At 39.8% G+C, this 20,073-nt stretch overlaps 2 protein-coding genes across 3 annotated transcripts; both read left to right on the top strand.

The window, feature by feature from the left end:
* The first annotated feature begins 136 nt into the window (after window positions 1-136).
* GAR1 (GAR1 ribonucleoprotein) lies at window positions 137-5,151 on the top strand. Of its 2 annotated transcripts, none has more exons than XM_015861978.2 (7): window positions 137-253; window positions 1,355-1,569; window positions 1,650-1,804; window positions 2,621-2,680; window positions 3,076-3,208; window positions 3,986-4,105; window positions 4,470-5,151. In XM_015861978.2, exons 2-7 carry the CDS (start codon window positions 1,368-1,370, stop codon window positions 4,481-4,483), a joined length of 684 nt encoding a protein of 227 aa, XP_015717464.1. In that variant the 5' UTR covers window positions 137-253; window positions 1,355-1,367; the 3' UTR covers window positions 4,484-5,151. The 2 variants fall into 2 exon arrangements, with proteins under 2 accessions (XP_015717464.1, XP_015717465.1); XM_015861979.2 differs by lacking the exon at window positions 137-253 and adding an exon at window positions 290-490.
* Window positions 5,152-7,476: 2,325 nt separating this feature from the next.
* On the top strand, window positions 7,477-19,978 carry RRH (retinal pigment epithelium-derived rhodopsin homolog). Its single transcript, XM_015861950.2, has 7 exons — window positions 7,477-9,215; window positions 13,421-13,611; window positions 15,264-15,363; window positions 16,059-16,212; window positions 16,547-16,715; window positions 18,647-18,825; window positions 19,719-19,978. Exons 1-7 carry the CDS (start codon window positions 9,110-9,112, stop codon window positions 19,822-19,824), a joined length of 1,005 nt encoding a protein of 334 aa, XP_015717436.1. The 5' UTR covers window positions 7,477-9,109; the 3' UTR covers window positions 19,825-19,978.
* The last annotated feature ends 95 nt before the right edge of the window (window positions 19,979-20,073 follow it).

Genomic DNA, 20,073 nt, shown 5'->3' with positions numbered 1-20,073 from the left:
GCTCGGCGGGGTCTCTCGCTCCCCGCCCGCTGCCAAAGCAGACCGACCGAGTGGCGGAGCCATTAACCAGCTCTGCTGTCAGGGTGCTGTCAGGGGAGGTGCTTTCTTAGGTGCGATATGTGTCCGTGCAGGCAGGCAGACTTAAGGGTGCGACAGTGCCGCCGAGCCCGTTTCTCCTTTACGGCATGCCGGCGTCTTTCCGGCGTGTAATGATGACATAATCAGGCGGCGACAGCACTCGCATGGAAGCTGGGTATGCACGTGTGAGGGGTTGGGGCTCGTGGTGCGGGTTGGGGTGTGTGTGAGCTGTCGTTAGGGCCATTAGAGCTGGTGGTCTCCTTCAGGGCTCGGTGCCGCGTCCAGGGAGGCCGCCCCGTGGGAAGCTGGCCGCCCGGAGCCACTCCGTGGGGCTGGGACTGTGCAGCGTGATGCTCAACCCCGATATGGCCGGTCCCTCTTGATGGATGGGCATTACCGCAGAATCGCTAAGGTTGGAAAAGCGTTTTGAGGTCATTTAGTTTAATGGGGAAACTTGATTCTGGCTCGCCTGCACATTTTCGGTCCCAGCCGAGGTGCGTAACCACTAACCCGGGACCTGGGCGTCCTGGTGGACGACAGGTTGGCCATGAGCCAGCAGTGTGCCCTTGTAGCCAAAAAAGCCAATGGCATACTGGGGTGTGTTAAAAAGAGCGTGTCCAGCAGGTCGAAGGAGGTGATCCTCTCCCTCTACTTTCCCTGGTGAGGCCTCATCTAGAATATTGTGTCCAGTTCTGGGCTCCCCAGTACAAAAAAGACAGGGATCTCTTGGAAAGAGTCCAGCAGAGGGCCACAAAGATGGTGAAGGGCCTGGAGCATCTCCCCCATGAGGAGAGACTTAGGGAACTGGGTCTGTTGACCCTTGAGAAAAGAAGGCTGAGAGAGGACTTGATCCAGGTTTATAAATACCTGAGGTGTGGGGGCCATAGTGGTGAGTCTCGTCTCTTTTCAGTAGTGTGTGGGGACAGGACTAGGGGTAATGGGATGAAAGTACAGCATAGGAAGTTCCACATGAATGTATGGAAGAACTTCTTTACAGTGAGGGTGACGGAGCACTGGAACAGGCTGCCCAGGGAGGTGGTGGAGTCTCCTTCTCTGGAGACATTCAAGACCCGCCTGGACGCCTACCTGTGTGATGTGGTGTAGGGAGCCTGCTTTGGCAGGGGGGTTGGACTCGATGATCTCTAGAGGTCCCTTCCAACCCTTACAATTCTGTGATTCTGTGATTAAACAGGACCATCAGGAGACGTTGATTCGGACAGCGTGGTAGACAACAAATATGTACTTATTAAACAACCTATTTTTGTCTATGCTGTAGGAGGCAGTAGAGAATGTCCTTCCGTGGAAGAGGAGGAGGAGGTGGTGGAGGACGAGGAGGTGGCGGAAGAGGTGGAGGCGGCTTTAATCGTGGAGGAAGCGGCGGTGACAGAGGCGGCTTTAATCGTGGTGGACGAGGTGGCTTTGGACGGGGAGGTGGACGGGGAGGCTTCAACAGAGGCGGATATGACCAGGGCCCTCCGGAGAGGGTAGTTTGTAAGTTACATGTGGAGGCTGCTTTTATTTAACTTGCAGTGAGTGTTGAAGATCTTCAGCTTGTTTGTTCTTTATTTCAGTACTGGGAGAGTTCATGCATCCCTGTGAAGATGATCTTGTTTGTAAATGTAAAACAGAAGAAAACAAAGTGCCTTATTTCAATGCACCGGTGTACTTGGATAATAAAGAACAGATCGGCAAAGTGGATGAAATTTTTGGGCAGCTACGAGACTTTGTATCCTTCACAAATTGGTTTCTTTAGTCGGTTTGCTCCAAAATTAGAAAACAATTTCTTTGTCCTACTTTATTTGCTTAGGACAGGTTCAGAACATCCTTCTGCTCTGAATGTATTAATTTGTAGATTTACTTTTTGTACCAGAATTACTTGAAGTTCAGAAACTTTTTTTCTTATAATAACATACCAAGAAATGTAAAGGGAGCTCAGCTGTACTTTGCTGTTCCTTAGCTCCCCGTTTAATCTTGAGTGCTATTGAAAAGTCAGCCAGCAGCTCACAAACAACCATTCTTGCACACTTGAGAACCACGGGATCCATAGTAGTTTGTCTTTGGAGTTACAGAGAACATCCACCATATCACTGTAGGATGAAACAAATGATGTGGTTGGGCTGAGCAGCCCTTGCTGGCTCATCTCTTTCTTCATCCAGGCAGCTGTACAAGCCAGGACAGTCATAGCAAAGTCACTGCAGCATCCGTATTGTTCTGGATAAATCTGAGAGACGGTCACTTGTCAAACAAGTTTGTTTCTTTATGTTTATATTTTATGTATTTTCTGCTGGTATGTTCCTCATGCCTTAATCCATGGGAAGGAGAAAGTAATGCTTCTACAAAAGGCTGTCTTTGTAACTGTGAGGAAGATTAGAAACAGTTATTCCTGATCATTAAGTTGTAATTTTGTTGAAGCGATGATGTTTAGCTTCATTAATAACCTGAATTTAGAAAATGTCTGAAGCATCTAAGTTCTGCTATGCAATAATCAAAAGTGCTACTTCTAACCTTTTATTCGTGGTGCGTTCCTTAAAGAAGCCAACAGTATTTTTCAGTGAAGCTGTCTGAGAACATGAGAGCCTCTTCATTCAAAAAAATGCAAAAGGTAAACTGATCTCAGTAACAGAATTCTGCTGTATGTCAGGTAGATACGTCATCAAATAGCTAAAAGCTTTAGTAAGAGATTTTATTGACTTTAAAAGGTAGCTGTCCTTTGAAAATGTGTTTGCTTACTCATCCTTTTTGCTTTTACATCTGCCATGCTCTTCCCTCCCCTAAAGAACAAAAAAAGGAAGTCGGGTGTAATGAATAAAACTTAATAAATCCGCATATCATCTGTAATTTAATAACTTTATAACACTGATTTGTTTTGCATATTATTTGTTTACCTGTTTTTTCTGTAAAGGCAGTTTGACATAATGAGTTAAGACCAAATAGTGACTCTTTGTGAAGGATTTAACCTGTGTTTTCTCAAAGCCTAATGGAACTCTCTTCCTGCAGTTTTACATTGATCCAGCAAAGCTGCTACCCCTTCAGAGATTTTTGCCAAGGCCTCCTGGAGAAAAAGGTGCCCCTCGAGGAGGTGGTAGAGGAGGACGTGGTGGAGGACGTGGAGGAAGAGGTGGTGGTAGAGGTAAGATCCCAAGAATGAAAGCTGCAGAAAGGTTATTTTATTTGTGTGTGTTTGGTGAACTTACCGTTATGTACTTGAATAAACTCTTCTATTACAAAGAAAAATGACAGGCACTTCACAGTTTGATAACTCAGTAGAAGAGACAGTGACCTCTTTCCAAGCCAAGAACTAGTTTCTGTAAGGCAGAAAAGGGAGTACACTGATTTATAACCAAGACAGAAAGCATAACTGTTAACCAACTTGTGGTAAAAGGTAATGGATAATACCCATTCAAAACAACAAAAGCTGTATTTTTGCTATGTTCTAAAATGTAGGTTGCACAAAATACTTGAAATGCAATGTTTGAGAGAAGAAGTAAATGATCTGGTAGATCTCATCCTTTACTTTTTAAGCACAGTCTATGATGTACCCAGTTAAAGTCAAGTTCTCTCCACTCTGCCACCTTGTGTGCAAGGAAGCACAAGTATTTCAAGGTTTTTTGCTTTAACATTTTGAAGATTTCATATATAATAATTGTAGTTAACTTTTTTCATGACAGCTAAAAATTATCTTGGAGCTTTATTAATGCATTAGTGTCTTAGACATTGGATACTGTATATATTCAGCAACACCTAAAATGCTGCAGATGGTCCCCAGAAGAGAGAAGATACTAGGATGAAGCAGTTGGCCATTTCTGATTTACTTTGGTTTTTCTTTTGGAAACTGTGAGTGAAAGTTGTTGTTATATATAACAAAATTTACATGCTCCAGAAAGTGTAACTTCTTTCTTACATTCAGGAGGATTCGGAGGAGGAAGAGGTGGTGGAAGAGGAGGAGGAGGATTTAGAGGAGGCGGAGGAAGAGGTGGGGGAGGAGGAGGATTCAGAGGAGGAAGAGGCGGTGGAGGAGGTTTTAGAGGTGAGTGTGCAGTTGTTATATTTCCATAATAAGAATGGCTCTCAGTTTCTAAACTTCTAAGTATTAAACAGAATGCTGTATATTCTTTTCCTCTTGTATGGCTGTTCATAGTTTTATGTAAAACCTGACATGCTTCCCAGTAACTTGTTTTAACCAAAGGTCAGTTACTCTCTGTTTTTTTATGCTTTGTAAAGGTGGTGCTAGTTTCTACGTGAAAAGGGGCTACAAGAACAGATAACAATGATAAATTATTTTATCAATTCATGCAGTCTTATATGTTTAATTTATTTACTTTAACAGCGTGTAAAATCATCTGAATTAAGTATCTATGATAATGAATTGTCTTTTTTCCCCCTTAAAACAGGGAGGGGACATTAAAAATGGATCAGTGAGAATCTTCCTGCTGACTTACCACATTATCTGCAGAAGTGAAGAGCAAGGAAAAAGATATAAAAGACCATGAAAAAGTTGTCTGTAAAGAACTGGAAGCTACGAAATGACAGCTAATGGCTGCTTGTCAACACGTGAACAGAGTTCTTGGCAAAGAATGGAAGTCTGCTCAGGACATGCTTGAAGTTTTTTTAACTAAGACAAGGTTCAGTGTTGTTCATAAATTGTTTCTTAGCCAGTGCTTGACTTCATGTTGGAGTCTGGGTTCACTGCATGCACATTTGTCGGTATGAACTTGCTACCCATGTGTGACTTGGGTAAGATCCCTTGTTCTCATTGTTTTATATGGAATCTTTTGGGTCACCCTAAAAAGGACATGCTGTTTAAATAACCTTTACAGACCATTTTTTACAAACTAAACTTCAGATTTTTTTTTGTCATTAGAACTTTTCTTAATGCATAATAATAAATATGAGGGAAGGAAGATAGCAAAGATTATTTTGTAGATTCTTCTCTCTGAATCTTAATGAAAGCCAAAGGCATTAAGACACATTCTTAGAAGATATTATCTGATAAGGAATACAGTGTAAATTCTGTTGTTAGGTCACCTCACTGTATCTAATTTCACTGATAATAAAATTGCTAAGAATTTTTAACTGCTCTCCTTTTCCTCTTATCCAGTTTCTCTTGAGGTTTTGATGTCCTGGCACATCACCTCTGATGTGCTCTGAGCTTGTGGAGGGCTAAAATGAAATAGCCCGTTGTAGTAGAAATGCTAAGTCACAGCTTGAACCAGTGATTGAGCACCTGGTGGGAAGGTAGGGCCAACCCGGTGGAGCTCAGGTGCATGCAGTGTGTCTGAGTGACCAGAAGGAATGGAGCCAGGATACTCCCCTTCCCAGACCTCATTTAAGGGTTGGCAGGGGAGGTGTGGGTATCTTGCTGGAGATGAATGCCTGCCTGAGGCCTTCCAAAGGTAAGTAGCTTTCTTCCTTAGTTTCTTTGTCCACAGCTGCTGCATTTGGACTTGTTCTCATTTTCTGTAGCTAACAACTTTTCCACCCTGCTATTATTGCTGTACTTTCCATCACATTATAGCACTATGCCCATCATAAGGCTTCCTTGCATGTGGAGTTCTCAGTTTAGTGTTGTTTTAATTCTGTGTGAATACATTCCCAGTCTCTTAAATCAGATTTGTTATGAGGAGTGTTGAAAAGTTAGTATGTGTCCCTTAGAGCATAGAGAAGCACCTTGTAATCTACGTTTGACTTCAGAAATTGCGTAAGAATAGGAAAGAATTTGGCTCTTTGGATTTTGTCAGGAACAAGGAGTCTATTGTCAGATCTCATACCAAGCATTTCTGAAAAGAGATCTGTAGATTAATTGACATGAAAACATTCTAAACATGTTTGATGTGGGTAGAAGTACATTTCAGAACTGATCAAGCTGTTGTACTTTCTAATTAATGAGCATAATTTACTGGATCCATTAGCCTTGTGCTTACCGAAGGGGGTTATTTGTCAGGGCTAGAACTGGTCAGTTGCTGGTCACTAACAAACACAACTCTTGGTTCTGAATTATTCTGAAACAAACAAAGCTTGAAACAAGCTAGCAAGAAAGCTTCAAGAATTCAGTTGCATGGTCTGAAGACCTGTTCTGTGTAAGATAGCAGAAACGTTTAGAAGAAACATTCAGTTTTCTATTTGATCTGCTTTTACGAGAAGAAAGCGGGTCTATTTGACCACAACACCACCAGGAAATATGGAATAGCGATTATTTTGTTGGTGTTACTACCCACTTAACTTAAATTAGGTCAGTTACATGCAGACCTTTAAAAGCATTTAACTGTGAGTTACTGGGTTTATGGAGCCTGGGCTCTGACTTGAGGTACTGTAGGGTTATAGGTACGGTAAGCCATCTCTGTCATACCACACTGCAATTGTACAATACCAGTGCTTCAGAGCTGGAACTGTCATGTTTGTAAATACATTCTAAATGTTAATACATTGTATTCTTCAGCAATGCTTCTGTGCCTAGTTGTGAATAGCTGACTTAAATCTTCCCTTATTCTTCTGGCTTTGGAAGACTGGGATAATGCAGTCCTCACTCTTACACCCAAATCTATGCTCTGTGTTGCTGTTCTTGCTGCATGCTTTAGAGATGTGCTTTCTCCTAGAGTATCAAAAGGCCGTGTTGACATCACCTTTCAATTGCACAGATGGTGCAGTTGACAAAGTATCATCTTGCAGCCTGGAATAATTTGAATCTTACAGCAGGTGGAGTCGTGAGTCATACTTAAGTCTGAAGCCACTGTAGGGCAAAAGTCTTGCACTTTTATATTGGTGCAGTTACTTTCAGTTTGGCAAAGCCATATCTTAGCAGTAAATGGTGTTTTGAGAAAATCAAGGTTAATATGTAAAACAGGGCAAGTAATGATGTGGAGGCCTCATATCAGGGCATCTTGTTGGTCACCTGAAAGACTCTTTACAGAATCAAGCTTTTTTAAATAACAGTTTAAATCTAGAGACTGTGTGTGTGTGAGTAATTAATAACTCATTAATTTGACTGCCTTTGTTTTGAACCATTTAAATATTTGTGGAGTTAAGACTAAAGGGAAGTGCTGCCTTATGCAGCCCTCTGGTGTTGATGCACTTTAATGAATGTGGGAGGATTTGCTTATGTTTTTAAATGCAGTTCTACTTCTGCCTTGTGTGGATTGAAATATTTCTTTGAATATTTTACATACAAATGTGATGTTTACAATCTTGCATTGCCCCATATCTGTATAGATACCTACAAAGTGAAGAATTGACACAAATATAAACTATGCTATTTTTGTACTGATTGGAGCCAAGTCGAAAGGAAAAGCTCCATAATTCAAGGTCATTTGTTATATCTTAGTAGTGAATTAATTGCTTCATATTTGGGCTTTGTTTTGTAAACTGTGGTGTTCTGGGGTGGGTGAGGGGGAGGTACTTCTTTTGGAGATGTGACTAGATTACCTTGGTTGTAGGAGCTGGGGGTGTTAAGCTTGCAGGAGAAAGGGCTCTGGGGCCGCCTCATTGTGTCCTTCCTGAACTTGAAAAGAGCTTAAAAGCAGGAGGGAGAGCAATTTTTCATGGTCTGCTGGTGACAGGACAAGGGGGAATGACTTTAAACTAAAAGAGGGGAGATTTAGGTTAGATGTTAAGAAGAAATCCTTTACTCAGAGGGCAATGTGGTGCTGGTGCTGCTGCCCAGAGAAGCTGTGGGCACCCTATCCCTGGAAGTATTCAGGACCGGATTGGGTTGGGCCCTGGGCAGCCTGAGCCAGTGGGGGGCAACCTTAACCAAGGCAGTAAGTATTGCAAGCTCTGACTTTTGTGGAAGCTGCCTGACTGGGGATGCTTTTGAAAATATTGCCAAGGTCTCAGGGGAGGGAAGTTAAGATACCAAATTATCATTATGCTTTTATCTTTCAAAATGGAACGATTAAATACTAGAGAAGTAGATTCATTGCTGAACAGATCGTTTTCCCTTTCAAATGCCTTCCACCCTATTCCTGCTTAATCCTCTTCTGACAGGGAAAATGCCTCATTAATATAAGTGCCCTGTGAGTTGAGAGTGAGTGTAGTTCTATGCCATGAAAATGTTTGCTGGTAGTATTGTGGCACATGATCTAATCATCAGTGATGACTAATTGTCATGATTGTGTAAGCTTCATACCAAATTTTGCTCACATATAAGTTGAAATGGATGAAAAGTAGAGGATGTCTGTTTTAAAAAGCTGAGGTTGGATGGGGAAAGCTCTGTGTTTCATGGGTTGGAGAAGAGAGTAGCTCTTCAGGTATATGATCTTCATATGGACGGCTTTGTTCCTCAGTGCTGCCTGGGGTAGCATATCCTTCCTGCTGCTCACACACGTGGACTGAGCTGCCTGTAAACTGCATACAACTGAAAAGTTTTTGTATCACTTTAATTCATAGTAAGGATAAAATTATTTGAAGGGGAACCAATGGTAAAGGCCTTTAATTGTTTGGATTGATGCTGCATGTAAACTCTTTGCAATAACCCCTTGCCCAGCTCATATCTACAGAAGATTTTGTAATCTCCCTCTAATGTGCTGCTACCTCATAATTGAAGACACAAAATCTGTGTCACCTTTGGATTGACGTTTGTGTTCATGCTGTGGTTGTGTTCTCTGCGATGGCTGGGAGTAATTCCAGACCAGGCTGAAGGCCAACTAACCAGAGTCAACTTTCTCCTGAGGTTTCTCAACGTTGCACAAGAGATTTGAAGTAAAAAAATTTGGAGGCATGTGACCGTTAATCTCTTTAGCAGTAAGAGTAAAGTCTAAGCATCCTGTTGGAAATGTACTCTGTTCTGTGTTGCTCTTTGTTTCAATTAACAAGCTTTTCTCCTGCATAGATTGGGGGCATAAACTTCTTTGTGCTCTGTCCAATTAGATCATGCTTGGAAGCTGTCAGCGCTGATGGTGAGGCAGCCCTCCCCTGCCTTTTTTTCCTGTTGTTCAGTCTGTTGGATAATGAAAGAATTTGCCTGACGGGGTTTGGTAGCGTTTTGTCCTCTAGATGAATTACTGCAAGGTATAGACGACAGTCTTGTGCGTCCAAAATGCATTGGAATGATTCAACCAACTCATCAGAAAGTGATGCTGAAGCTCATTCTGCCTTTACACAGACTGAGCACAACATAGTCGCAGCTTACTTAATAACAGCAGGTATGGGCATTGACCAATAGTTGCATAACTTTTTAGAACGACTTGTAGGTTTGAATGCTTATTTTGTATAGTAAGAGCAATGTGTTTCATTCTGACTTACAAGTGACCAATGGCTTTTCTCTGTAGCTTACCGACAAGTCAGACTGAAGTGTGCAGAAATCTACACGTTCTCTGCTCTATATTTGAAGGCAGCGTTATGTGTTTAAAAAAAATACCTTTTGTTGATATGTAATTATAGAAGAGAGTAAGAATTAATTTCCGCCAGCTTGCAAAAGAGATAAAAATAGGGCATAGCTGTCACATCTTGCATTTTTCTGTGATGTGCTTGAAGCTATCTTGAGATTTCTCTTGGGCCACATGTTCATAGTAATATATGTGTAGTCTGAGCATGTGAGCCGGTGCCTGATAGGGGGATGTAAGGGGAAGGGTTGGAATGTGATCGAGGGGGAGGGAGCTGGTCATTTATCAGAGAAGAGCAGACTCCACTTGCAGATGTATTTTTCACTGGTGACACACGTTAGAAAAAGCCTTCTGCAAGGCTTGACATCACGTGTTTTCTGTGACTGCCATGGCCTTCTGCTTAACTTGAATGATTACGGGTTTTGCTGTTTTTTATTTTATTTCTCATTATTATAACTAACTGCAAGCCTTGCGGAAGTGTTTTTCTGAAGCATTTACTGCTGTAGCAATGAAATAACATCTTGGGCAAATACTGTGTTTAGAAACATGCCTTCTGTATTTTTGGTATGGAAAATAAGATCAATTTATAAATACGTTATTCCTAGACTATGCCATACACTTTCTATGTTATAATTAGCTTTTCAAATACTTTAAGATGTTTACTTAGACATACAAAATAGTCGTTTTATTTAGCATGTATGTTTGAAGTGGGAAATATCAAATCACTGTTATAGAGGATATTTTGCATCAGTGTGAATGCAAAGGCAATAGTTAATTTCAGATTTTTACAGAAATCATTAGAATAGCCACACATATGTGGGCCTGTTGGGCAGCTGTAGGGCTGGATGATGATGAAGTACTGGTAGACCAGATAAACTCTGCAGTACCACCATATTGCAGGTAACTGCCTCTATTAGATGCTGAAGATGTGTACAGTGCTTTAGCATATTTTAATTGATGGTTTATACTGTATGTAGCTGGTTGGTATCTTCAGATACTTTGAGCACCTGATGTTAAGGATCAAAGCTATCGTGTGTCATCCACAATCAACTCAGCTTCTTCCCTGAATGGGTGAATCTAGTAAATCTGTCAGCTGTATGTTGAACTCTGCTTTCTTCATTAGTAAAGTTTTTGACAGTGAGATCTATAGCATGGTTCAAACTATGGTTGTTTTCTGCAGCAAACCTCACATATAGAAAATTTATGTTAATAAACAGGTATCTAGGAAATGAAACGGAAGTGAGATATAGTGTTCAACATTCTGTTCCTTTTTAGAAGGATTGAACGCTTTCTTCTTTCACAAGTAATTGCTTTGTTTTCTGAGGAAGGAAGGCACTGTTAACTATTGCAGTCTACAGCAGTTCAACATATTGATTTCGGTGATGACAATGGGCACACTCAGACCGCAGGAAGAAGCCTTATGATTATCCTTCACCTTGTAATGGTGAGATGTTCTGGGATAATTTTGCTGACTGGAAAAGTAAATTCCATGTAATATGTGGACCTAACCTTCACTATTTTTGATGCTACTACTTGTGTGTCCTGATTTGCTTGAACACCTTCAGGGACTGTGACTCCATCACCTCCCTGGGCAGCATGTTCCAGCACCTGACCACTGTCTCAGAGGATAAATTTTTTCCTTAAGTCCAACATAAAACCTGAGTAGGCTGGCATAGAGTATGCTTATTGTTGCTCTCTTCATGTCTGATCCCCAGCCTCCTGCTTTTATTTATTTTAGGGGCTCATGATATCACAGTGTTGTTCCTAAATTGTGTGAAATATCATAGATGAGTGGCTGTACACTTCTAACATCACATTTAATTTTATTCTTATGTACCATTCCCTACCTGAGAAAAGACACGCTTGGTCTTCAAAAAAGTGAATATCAAAGAGAAATAGCTGAGAATTAATGAGGTCTTTTCTACAGACCTGCAGAAAATTTCACTCCTGATGGCAAAAGTTGGATTTCACTATGCTGGACTGCTTGCTGCTCAGTTGCCATTGAGCCTAATTGTCTGTACTTGTTTGTGTCTGCTGGGCTCTGTGGCCGTGATAATAAGGATGTGAAGTTTATATCCTTTTAGAGCCAGATGCTATTATTTCAGATGTGCCCTGTTTTCAGCACAACACCTATTCACTAAAGCTCCTTATATAATTATCCCTACAAGACTGTAATGATGCAAAGTACAGTGTTCTGGTTCATAGGTGAAGTGTTTTAGCAGAAAAAAAACTGAAGATTTCCAAAGGGAAATGCATTTCCATGGATATGGTAATGTTTGACTTTTACCAATGTAACATTCCGCGATGTGCTTGTAATCTGAGGTGCCAAAATTATACTAATGTCTGTAAGTTAAGCATTTGGTTCAGTGGTACTGTAACAGCTGTCTGAGACAAGGGAAATCATGAGCAGCTTGCAAATTCCTGTTACTACTTACAGGGTTGGTTTATGCTTTTTATTATTATTATTATTGTTACGCTTGTTTTTAATGTCTGTGTTTTCCTGAACATGTTGCAATTGTCCATGTTACTGATAAAGGGCTGTGAGCCTTTCTCAGGTGAGGTTCAAACTGGTATTTTAAAATTTATTAGCTCTTGCAACTGTAATTAATAGTGGGGTAGTAGAAATCTAGATGATGGTAGTTTGCTCTGAGTATTTCTGAGTCTGAAGAGAATAAAATCAGAAGAAAATCCTATTTTCTGGGCTTGCTATGTAAATTCATTCTTAGAGCCATGCAGTAGGGTTTGGTTCAGAGGGAGGAAGAGCAAGAGAAATGAAGGATGTAAAGGTTTTAATATAGGTACCAGGGTTGGACAAAGCTTGCTGATGCAGGGGGTCTTAAGGAGCTGTGTCCTGCACACCTTGGAGAGCATTATAAGGCCTCAAGAAAATTCTAGAGTCATTGGACATGAAGACAGGAGACAGTGCATGCTGGCTTTAGTATTAAGTCTACTTTTTTTCTCTATTACAACTGTGTCTACTTGCCATTTCTTATGTTGCCTCATAGTCTTCAGGCAGACTATGAAAATCTTTGGTACCACCTCTGTTGTATATTTCTGAAGGATTTAAATGTAAAAGCACTTGTCACATTGGGGATTTGGGGATGCCTGTGTTTAAGTTTCTGGGGCACAGGGAGGTTGGGCTCTGGATTCCTATTTCTGCAAAGAAAGCAGACAAAATTCCTGTGCCAGAAGGAAAGAAACAGGGTAGAAGACATGCCCTGGGTCCACAATTACTCAAATTTGTGAGGTAGGAGCAAAATCAGTACACAGCTGGACTTCTTCCTTGATTATGGTACTGAGTGGAACTTGTCAGATGAGGAAAACAGCTTTGGTGCTGGCCTGGCATACCACCATGGCGAGCTGTAAGGATCATCCAGGCTGCTACTTCTCAAGGCTTAAAAAAATAAATGGTTTGCAACAGTACGAGCCAACAACAATGCTTCTGAAGAATTCAGGCCTTGTGAATAGAGAAGAGATTTGCATCTGGCTGATGCAGAGGTAACAAAGACAAAGCCGAGTGATTCATTTTCTATACTCTTTTTCCTGGGAATATTTTTTTTTTTTTTTTTACTTCAATATATGGTGGAGGCTTCCTTTGAAGAAATGAAGAACTCAGGTGGTGATAGAGACTTTCTGCTACATCAAGTGAATCATCGTAAAAGCCCTGCTTTTTTTGCCAGTCATCAGCCTGCATTCTTTTTGGCTGTGGAAGACAGTGCTGTACTTTGTGGCTGAAGTGTCTAAATTGCAATCCTCTGTGCTTTTGGATGTCAGTTCTACCTATTGTCATTGTACAGGAAATCCCAGGTTTGACAGAAAACCCCACTTTTGATCCTTACTGACTCCAAGTAAGATGAATCTAATCACAATCTTTTTTCAGGTGTTTACTGTTTGCAAAATCATGCTCAACTGAAAATAATTCTTGTTTAGGATTTAAATACTACAACAGACTGTGTTTTCCTTTGCATGTGTGTTACTATCTCATCTATAACTTTCTGTCAAGTTTTTCTTTTCTGTTTTCACAGGAGTGATAAGCATTTTCAGTAACATTGTTGTGTTAGGCATCTTCGTGAAGTACAAAGAGCTTCGGACTGCAACCAATGCAATTATTATCAACCTGGCTTTCACTGACATTGGTGTTAGTGGCATTGGCTACCCTATGTCTGCTGCTTCAGACTTGCATGGAAGCTGGAAGTTTGGATACACAGGATGTCAGGTATTGTAATTTAGGCAGGGATAATGTTCTGAGCACCTAAATGCAAGATAAGTAATAAGTGGTAGCTCTAATTGATATTGGTTCTCCTAAGGGAAAAGATGGAAATGCAAGATTTGACCACAGACTTGTAGCTGATGTTCTGTAAAGGCCCCGGTTTCTGCATGTAGATTCTGTTTTGAATCCCTTTCCAATCTTTAAATCATAAGTTAGAATTCACTGAAATGTGACCTTACATTTACTAGCCAGGAGTCTTATATTAGCTTTAAGAAGAATGTAAGCCTTAAGAAAGGAAGTCTTCCAAATGAAGAAAGTTATAGCAGTAGCACATGCTTTTTTGATGACTCATTTGGTGGTAAACAGACTTTGGATATGACTGCTGTTTTGATGATAAACTTGACAAACCTTAATGAGTTTTGCCTAACAAATACATCTTCCTTGGAATGGAACACTGACTATCCAAAGGGAAGGTCTGTGAGCCTATTCAAGGACACTATCAAAAAATTTTGGCTTAGTTTTAATAACTGCCTATTTTTTTAAATTTAAGAGAGCCTGACAGATTACACTTCTGTAGCACAGACAAGGTGCCCTTTACTCATTGTGTTCTATGATTTTAAGTCTACTTATAAACAGATGGTTAGGCTTAGTGCTCAGGAAAATGAACAGTAATGTGAGTGTCTGCAAGAAACGTGACTTAAGAAAAATGTTAGGAACACTATATACTTTAGGCCTGCATATCATGCGTATTTGTAATATGACATCACTTGCCTGAGTGCACAGTTATTTCAAAGTCAGAGGTCTTGTCATTCTTTGATAGGGTGCTTCTTTTTATCATATGTAACTTTGGATCTAGAATGACTTATTGTAGATTGAATTTGATGTGTAATCTTACTACCAGTGGTTTGGGAGTTCCTGAGATCATTTCAAATACAACTCATGTCGACTCAAACCAAATAAATCCTGTCAACTGAGACACAGCTGAGTGTCATGTGCCTCTGTGGTAGCTGTGGGTGGCATGTGGCCTGGCATGGGGCACTGAGTTTTGGGGGTGCCAATGATAGCACAACCCTTCCCAGTCATCCTTCCCATGGGACGACAGTGCAGGTGCTTCTGAAGTGTGCTGGCCCTGCAGTATGTGTATGAGTGCGATCACTATGCATTGCCAGACCCAATACCAAGTAAAAACGGGGACCAATGGGGAAAGTCGGTGTACCATATCAGTGAAAAATACATAGCAGAAGGAAGAGTGATGATTCAGAACATCAGATTTGCTGAAGCCTTATGTGATTCTAACCTTTTAATGATGGATCAGATGTTCTTTGGGACTCTTTAATGTATACTGAAAATATGAAATGAAAGACGCCTCCCAGTCTTTGCCTCTGAATCTCACATTTACCTGTTGACATGAATTGTGTTAGACTGTCATCCTTAGGAATTCTGGTGTGCAAATAGGCAGACTGTTTTTGAATTGTTCATTTCAAATGAACCACCAGCAAATTACCCACACTGAATTAGTTCATGTAGCGCCTTCCTTACAGAAGAAAACACTGATTATAAGGTATCAATAGTGCCTCAGATTAATCATGCAAATTTTTCCTTGTGCATGTGAATGACTTTTCAGAAAGGCCACATTCTCTGTTTTTTTATAATTTCAGATCTATGCTGCCTTAAATATATTTTTTGGGATGGCGAGTATTGGTTTGCTCACTGTTGTTGCAGTTGACCGTTACCTGACAATCTGCAGGCCTGACATAGGTACAGTCTGTTTAGTCAAACATCCTCTGCTGTTAGGCTTCTATGAACTAAGTGTCCAATTGTATTGTTTTTGCTTTTTCTATGTGAATGACTCCATAATTAAAGAGCCGTGTGTAGTTAAAACATAGAGTGTGATACTGCAGTACGTGATGAGCAATACAGTTTGAATGGATGGTACTGCTTGTTAACATGAGAATTTCAGAGGTAGGCTGTTACTTGCTTTATAAGTTGTATTTTCCTGGCAGTTTCCAGTCATTAGAGGGCTGCATCCGTATTCAGAAGCACACAAGAAGCCTCAGCTGTGAGAGGTTTTGACCTCTATCAAGTCTCCATTTCATTTTAGCATTGAGTCAGCACTGTATTGAATATTTTTCACTCTTCTTTATTACAGCTGTTTTGGAGTAGTCAGTTCCTCTTCATTTTTTTCTGTGTTGCATAGTAGGCCTTTTACCATGATGTTAGAGCCAGTTATTGCCTGTACGCTGTGAGTTTGAGTGGATCATGGAATTAAATGGATTTACAGTCTGGAAAGCTTAGATGTATTTCAGTGATAGGAAGCAGCATTTGGGAGTGTAGTTCTCTGAGAGGATCATTAGCACCGTGCAGGTTTGCTCTCACCTACTTGTGGTTCAAATTCAACACTGGGAGGAAGAAGAAGATGATAACAATTTGTGAATATATGTGTTTTGTCACAGGAAGAAGAATGACTACACGTAACTATGCTGCTCTAATCCTGGCTGCATGGATCAACGCAGTCTTTTGGGCATCCATGCCTACTGTAGGCTGGGCTAGCTATGCTCCAGATCCAACTGGAGCAACTTGCACAGTCAATTGGAGGAAAAATGATGTGTAAGATTTCACCTCGCTTTTTCTTTTAAATTTGTTCTCTCACTGAAGGTTTAGACTACTTAATTTACCACTGTCTGACAACAGATTCTTGGTGAAGTATGAAACCTAATTTATAAAAATAATTTATTTAAAAACATATATAGAGAGCAATCCTTGAAGGGTGTTCTTAAAAGAATCTGCCACTGTTAATAAAAACTGAAGACTAAAGAATTTTTTCTAATTCTCTAAAATCTTATTTCAAATTTCATAGCCAAATCACAATATCAGATTCTTCAGTAAGTTCTCATGGATGGATATTTGTAAGTTACTGTGTTTTGTTTTTCTGTCTTATCAGGTCCTTTGTTTCCTACACAATGAGTGTAATTGCTGTTAATTTTGTTGTACCCTTAACAGTCATGTTTTACTGTTATTACAATGTTTCCCGGACAATGAAACAATACACCAGCAGTAACTGCTTAGAGAGCATCAACATGGATTGGTCTGACCAAGTAGATGTAACAAAGGTATGGTAAATGAGGGTATGTTTCATTTTAAACATGTTCTTTTGTGTTAGTGTTGGGAATGGAGGAACGATGCAGCCTTTTCAGTATTTCTATTTCCTGAATTCCCTTTTTTCCTTTTCCTTTTTTTTTTTTTTTTTTTAAACTAAATATTAACTGAAATTTAGCTTAAGTGAACTCTCTGGGCTTGACTAACATCACTAGATTCTTTATTCTTTCCAGATTAACAGCTGTTTTGAAGTCTGGGAATCACATGAATTTTCCTTGTCTCTGCAATCTGTCATTTTTGGGGGTTGGGGAGGTCAGTGTATTGAGCTTATCTTTTTCTTAGGTAAACAATAGCAAATGTGAATTATGGCATAGAATGATACATCCTGCTTGAAAAGGTAACATTCTTTTAACATACGAGAGTCCTTGAGACAGCTTTAAGTGCACTGGCTCGTTTGATTTTTAGGTGAAGATATGGTTTATGGTTGGGCACCAGAAGAAAATGTACAGAAATGCATATTTGAATTAGTTATCAATGCAAACTTAACATTCCTTGGAAAAAGTTCTCGTTGCTAAATTATGAAAAAACAACCCAACCCTTAATTATGAATGTTTTACCTTTCAGAATAACTCAGAATGCTTGAAACTGAGGATTCAGTTACAGATTTAGACTCCAATTTGTTAGGATGTCTTTTTTGTGTTTCATGGTTGACTATAAGTTGTATTAAATAAATAAAGATGAAGCCTTGTGGTTAAGCATCATCCTTCTCTAAAAATTGATTTGTTTATTTATTTTATTTTTTTCTTCCACAATCTGGCATCTCTTAAGCTTTCCATGCGCTGACAGCTTCTAAATAGAACTGTTCTTTTATGTAAGAATTGGTGTTCTGAAGTTATTGTGTCTTATAGATATTGTGTTACTATTGAAATAGAAACCTTCTGCGGACAGGATACAGCTTGTTGGTTGTGCTCTGAAACAGCTTACACACTTTTGTTGATTATTTCCAGTGTCCTTCTGTTTCTCATTTTGGTTCTCAGAATATGGGCACGGGTGAACAACGCTAGGGAACCTTATGCTAGAAAACCCTGTGGTTTCATTTAGTTTTGGGGTGATTTGTTTTGCCTTCCTGATGAATTTGAAGCTTCCATTCTGATTTCCATTATGGATTCACATCCCTGACAAAAGCCAGAAAAGTCAGTCCTACCTGATTCCACTTCTGCCCTCCCATTACTCTCAGGTTGTTGCTGTTCTGGCCTGCTGGTGGCTTAATGTGTCCTGGTGTCTGAGCCCCAGTGTCCCTGAATGCTATCTGTGAGAGGCAGGCAGGGAAGAAAATCTGAGCAGTTAACTGTCACCTATATGATACTTGAATGTGGCCATCATGCTTCATTGAATGAAGACAATGCTTCTAGGTTTCTTAAGTATAAGGACAGAGCCTGTGGAACGTTAACTTTATTTAACCAGACCTTAGTTAAGCCTTATGAAGTATGTTTATTGGGTTGTTGTTTGCCTTAGATATTTTATCTATTTTTTATTATGCAAAATGTTTTCTTCCTGGGTGAGAATGAGAAACATCAATTTCTAGAAAAAAATTAATCTGCAAGATATTAAGTTTCCTTGTTCTTTCTGTTTTATTGTTTATGATAGCATTGCAAGGTGACCTGTTTTCACTGGATTCCTTCCTCCCACTTTGGAATAGAAAAAGAAATTGCATTCTGAGCTCTTTTTCTTATGTGTATCTCAAGCCTCTTTTGGAAAGAAGCTTGCCATTCTGACAGAGCATTTTGCCCAGTTTGTCATATTTTCTCTAGTAGGGTTAGAGTTTTCATTTACGTGTCATTATCTAGTTCTGGATGACTCTTATTATCACACAGATGTATGTGCTATTGGAGTTAGGTTGTGAGGTCTTAATCTTCAGGTTGTGTGTGTTCCCCTTGTTTTACAGATGTCTGTTGTGATGATTGTAGTGTTCCTGGTGGCATGGTCTCCCTATTCCATTGTGTGTTTATGGTCTTCCTTTGGAGACCCGAAGAAAATTTCTCCTGCGATGGCCATCATAGCTCCTTTATTTGCAAAATCCTCCACGTTCTATAACCCCTGCATTTACGTCATTGCAAACAAAAAGTAAGGGTTCTTTATTTGGTACTGGTCTACGTAAAGATCATCTGTAGCGTAGGATAAATTGATTGTTGAAGAGATCAACAATCTCAGTCAACAAAGTAAACTGCTCTGGGTTTACCAAAGATAATGTTTTGGACAGCAAAATCTAAAATAAATTGCTTTGATCAACATCAGAATATATTAAACTGGTAAAGAATTCTGAAAGCACGTTAGGAAGACTGTGTAAATTTGTTTTGAGAATCCATTTGTGGTTTCTCAAGGGACTTATTGTGGGTTCTGACTTCAGCAGCAGCAGACTAGTTATTTTAATGACTGTGGCCAAAATGTCTTGCACATCATCTTAGTAAAGTGTAACTTCAGAATTCCTTGCCTGGCTGGAGATGTGTCATATTGTGATTGATTAGGAGGGACTTAAACTTTCGATTAAAGTAAGTTATGCCTTATTATTCTATATTGAGGAAGCATATAATATGCTCTAACCAAGCTATCACCTCTGTATGGGAATTGGATTTTGCAAACAGGAATACTTCTTGCATTACTACCAAGCTACAAAGAGGCTGCGATCTCTCTCTGGCTTGTCTGGTCTGATCCTATTGAGTCTGTGAAAGTCCATCACCTTCTCACTCCATTCTCCAAACTTTGCTTTTGTCTTTTCTACACCCAGTCTTCAGTTACCAAAAGCTGCTGATACCCTTGTTGAGGGAGAAATACTTGATTGAGCTATTTCCTATACATGGAAGTGTAAAGGATTCAGGTCCTTTTGAATTCCAGATATGCAATTTTTTAGTAAGCAATTATTATGAAGTTGAAAGCAGTTGTAATATGTAAAAGAGCATACTCTGTGTTTATATTTGGTCCTCCAGTAAGTGATCTTTCTGCTTTTGCTTTCTTTGCAGGTTTCGGAGAGCAATCCTGGCAATGGTGCGATGTCAAACAAGACAAGAAATAACTATAAGCAATGCTTTGCCCATGAGTGTTTCTCAGAGTGCACTGACGTCATAAAGCTCATTTGATTTTTTTTTATTTTTTTTTTTTCTTCATAGATTTTTGTGGGAAGGAGTTAAATCTGGCTTACACTTTACTTTTTGGAATAACAATCTGCCTCTTCCAGTCAACTGCTTTCTGTCAATCACTGCAGTATCTTTTAGGTTAAAAAGGAGAAAAAAGAAAAAAAAGAAACAACCCAAAACACTCTTCAACTTTAGTGAGAATGAGGCTCATTGGATTGATATTTCTGACACAAACAAAAAA

This window comes from Coturnix japonica, chromosome 4 (genome assembly GCF_001577835.2).
Source record: "Coturnix japonica isolate 7356 chromosome 4, Coturnix japonica 2.1, whole genome shotgun sequence".
Taxonomy (NCBI): Eukaryota; Metazoa; Chordata; class Aves; order Galliformes; family Phasianidae; genus Coturnix; species Coturnix japonica.
Note: the sequence above shows the minus strand (reverse complement) of the source record. Positions and strands in the feature narration are given on the sequence as shown.

Coding starts and splice junctions, on each gene's coding strand:
- GAR1 (XM_015861978.2), top strand. CDS start 1,368: ATGTCCTTCCGTGGAAGAGGAGGAGGAGGTGGTGGAGGACGAGGAGGT. Junction 1,805..2,620: donor TTGGGCAGCTACGAGACTTT/GTATCCTTCACA, acceptor AGAAGCCAACAG/TATTTTTCAGTGAAGCTGTC. Junction 2,681..3,075: donor CATTCAAAAAAATGCAAAAG/GTAAACTGATCT, acceptor CTCTTCCTGCAG/TTTTACATTGATCCAGCAAA.
- RRH (XM_015861950.2), top strand. CDS start 9,110: ATGCATTGGAATGATTCAACCAACTCATCAGAAAGTGATGCTGAAGCT. Junction 15,364..16,058: donor AATCTGCAGGCCTGACATAG/GTACAGTCTGTT, acceptor GTTTTGTCACAG/GAAGAAGAATGACTACACGT. Junction 16,716..18,646: donor ACCAAGTAGATGTAACAAAG/GTATGGTAAATG, acceptor CTTGTTTTACAG/ATGTCTGTTGTGATGATTGT.